The following is a 2696-nucleotide window of genomic DNA, read 5'->3' as shown; positions in this document are numbered from 1 at the left end:
ACAAGAATTCTGAAATCCCAAATCTGACTTCTTCCTCTGCTTTTCTTTACAAAGCCATACTCTTTATCCTCACTGTGACCTCCCATCCTTTAACTCCTTAGCTCTCTTCCAGGCTATCTCTTCTTCCTTAACCACTCTTTTCTCTTTTTTTGACCACTTGGCAAACTCTATTTATACTGTCATTTGAGTCACTCTTTGAAAATGAAGGATGAATGACAATAACGACAGCGAGAAGAATACCAGCCACCACCACCACCCCATCGCCACCACGGTCTCTGTCAACTTTCTCTTTTATTAGTTGTTTACTAACATAATGCCCATTTTAAGGAGGATACCCAGGCATGGAATATCATCATTCCTCTTGAGTCTTTACTCCAGAGTCTGGACTTTGTCTACTGCTGTCCAGCATTGGGTCCTCTCCTTCCCCTATTTTGTTTCCTGTAATGTATTTTTTCCATCATTAGAATGTAAGCCCCTTGAAGACAGGGACAATTTTCCTTTTATTTGCATTTCCAGTGCTTGGCACACTTCATGGCACATACCTAATTCTTTTTTTTTTTTCAAATTTTAATTTTCTTTATTATTCAAAAAACATATCCTTTTTATTTACTTTTTTGACTTTGTGCTTGTGCCTTCAACACCTTCACAACAATTTTCTGCTCCTCAATCAGGAAAGCACGCTTGATCCTGTCACGGACACACTTAGCACACATGGAGCCACCATAAGCCCTGCTGACATGCTTTTTTGTCTTCGATAGCCTCATAAGAACTTTAGGTCTCACTGCACGAACACCTCGAAGTCTTCCTGGGCATACACCACAGGCCGATTTTGGTGCTTTTCCAACTTTCTTGGTATAAAGGTAAACAATTCTGTTACCCGGGGTTCGTGACAGCCGAGTTTTGTTGGAAGCTGTATTGCAGGACAGCCTACGGCGATATGTCAGACGCTGAACCATTTTTAATTTCTGTCAGGCCCGTCACCGCACATACCTAATTCTTAATAAATTCTTGTTGACTTGATTTGACTTGTTGCAGATGCTTGAGGCAGGTAGGCCAATGAGAAGGCTATAGCAGTAGTCTAGGCATGAGGTGATTAGGGCCTGCTCAAGGTTGTGGCAATGTCAGTGGAGAGCAAGGTGAACATATAAGAAACATTATGAAGACATAACCAACAGAATTTGAATACAGGTTGAATAAGTGGATGAGAGTAAAGACTTGAAGATGACATTTAATTTACTAATCTGGACTATGATGAGCATAGTGGTATCCTTGTGATTAATATGAAAGTTGGAAAAGGGGAGGTTTTGGTTGAATGAGTGGGGAATTCAATTTTTGACATGTTGAGTTTGTGATGTCAATGGAACAGTCAGTTCAAGATATCTAATAGAAAGTTTGAGATGTGAGACTGAAAGTCAGGAGAGAGTTTAGGGCTAGAACAATATATTTGAGTATCATCTGTATAAATAAAATAATAGAATATATGAGAGTTTTGGTGAGATCAAGTGAAATACTATAGAGGAAGAAGAGACAAGGACTCTGCACAGAGCCTTGTGGAAAATCCGTAGATAACAAATAATATGTGAATGAAGATCCAGCAAAAGATATTGAGAACAAGGTTTAGACAGATAGGAGAACTAGAAAAGATCAGAGCAGTGTCACAAAACCAAGAAAGAACTGAATATCAAAAAAAATGTAGCTGATTGATGGTGTCAAAGGCTGAAGAGAGGTTAAGAAAGAGGAGTATCAAGAAAAGTCCATTAGTTTTGAAAACTGCAATGATAATAATTAGCAAAAAATATCTTTTTAAAAATCCCTAATGAGTCATTCAGGTTTTGAGTGGAAATAATGTCTACGCTGAATTCAGTTCAATGGTTGAAAATAATTTTTTATATTAAATATAAGGCTCTATATTAAGGATTGAGGTTATAAAAACAAAAATGACATAATCTCTGGCTGCCAGAAGCTTAATATCTACTGGCAATAGGGCAGGTCAGGTCACCTGGCATGTGAATGGGGAAGATCTTAAACTGGATGCTCTGTAAACACTTCAAACTCAACATGTTCATCATCTTCACTCCCAAACCTTACCCTCTTCCCAACTTTCCTAAAACTGTCTAGGACACAATTGTCCATTTGGTCACCAACATTTACAAACTTGATGTAATCCTCAACTCCTCATTCTCACCTGACATAGCCATTATGATCTCAAATCCTGCCATTTATACCTTTATACCGCTCCCCCTTTTCTCTGTATGTGTGTATATAATATATATATGTGTATATATGTATGTATATATGCATATATACATGTATGTGTATATATATACATGTGTATACATATGTACATGCATACACACCCACCCACATATATGTATATATATATATATATATATATATATATATACACACACACACACATATATACACATACTCAAATAGCATTCTAAATCATCTCCCTGCCTCAAGTATAGCTTTCTTCTCACCCTATTCACTGAGCTCTCTAGAATGCCTATTATATAGGTAACAAACTTGATTTAATCTTTAATTCTTTCCATCTTCTGGAAATTTCTGATGGTAAAGCATCATTGCCTATATTTTCTATCCCTGATCACATTCACTCAAACTGCCTGAGTAATTGTTCATGGTAGGGACAATTAAACTTATCTTTGCTCCCAAATGCAACTTCTAGACTCTCT

At 37.1% G+C, this 2696-nt stretch overlaps 1 protein-coding gene across 1 annotated transcript; it reads right to left on the bottom strand.

Moving 5' to 3' along the window:
* Positions 1 to 555: 555 nt before the first annotated feature.
* Positions 556 to 976, bottom strand: LOC118839102 (60S ribosomal protein L34-like). The gene has a single exon (XM_036746539.1). The coding sequence runs from the start codon at positions 954 to 956 to the stop codon at positions 603 to 605; it is 354 nt and encodes a 117-aa protein (XP_036602434.1). The 5' UTR covers positions 957 to 976; the 3' UTR covers positions 556 to 602.
* Positions 977 to 2696: the final 1720 nt, after the last annotated feature.

Source organism: Trichosurus vulpecula, chromosome 2 (genome assembly GCF_011100635.1).
Source record: "Trichosurus vulpecula isolate mTriVul1 chromosome 2, mTriVul1.pri, whole genome shotgun sequence".
NCBI classification, from domain to species: Eukaryota; Metazoa; Chordata; class Mammalia; order Diprotodontia; family Phalangeridae; genus Trichosurus; species Trichosurus vulpecula.
Note: the sequence above shows the minus strand (reverse complement) of the source record. Positions and strands in the feature narration are given on the sequence as shown.

Coding starts and splice junctions, on each gene's coding strand:
- LOC118839102 (XM_036746539.1), bottom strand. CDS start 956: ATGGTTCAGCGTCTGACATATCGCCGTAGGCTGTCCTGCAATACAGCT.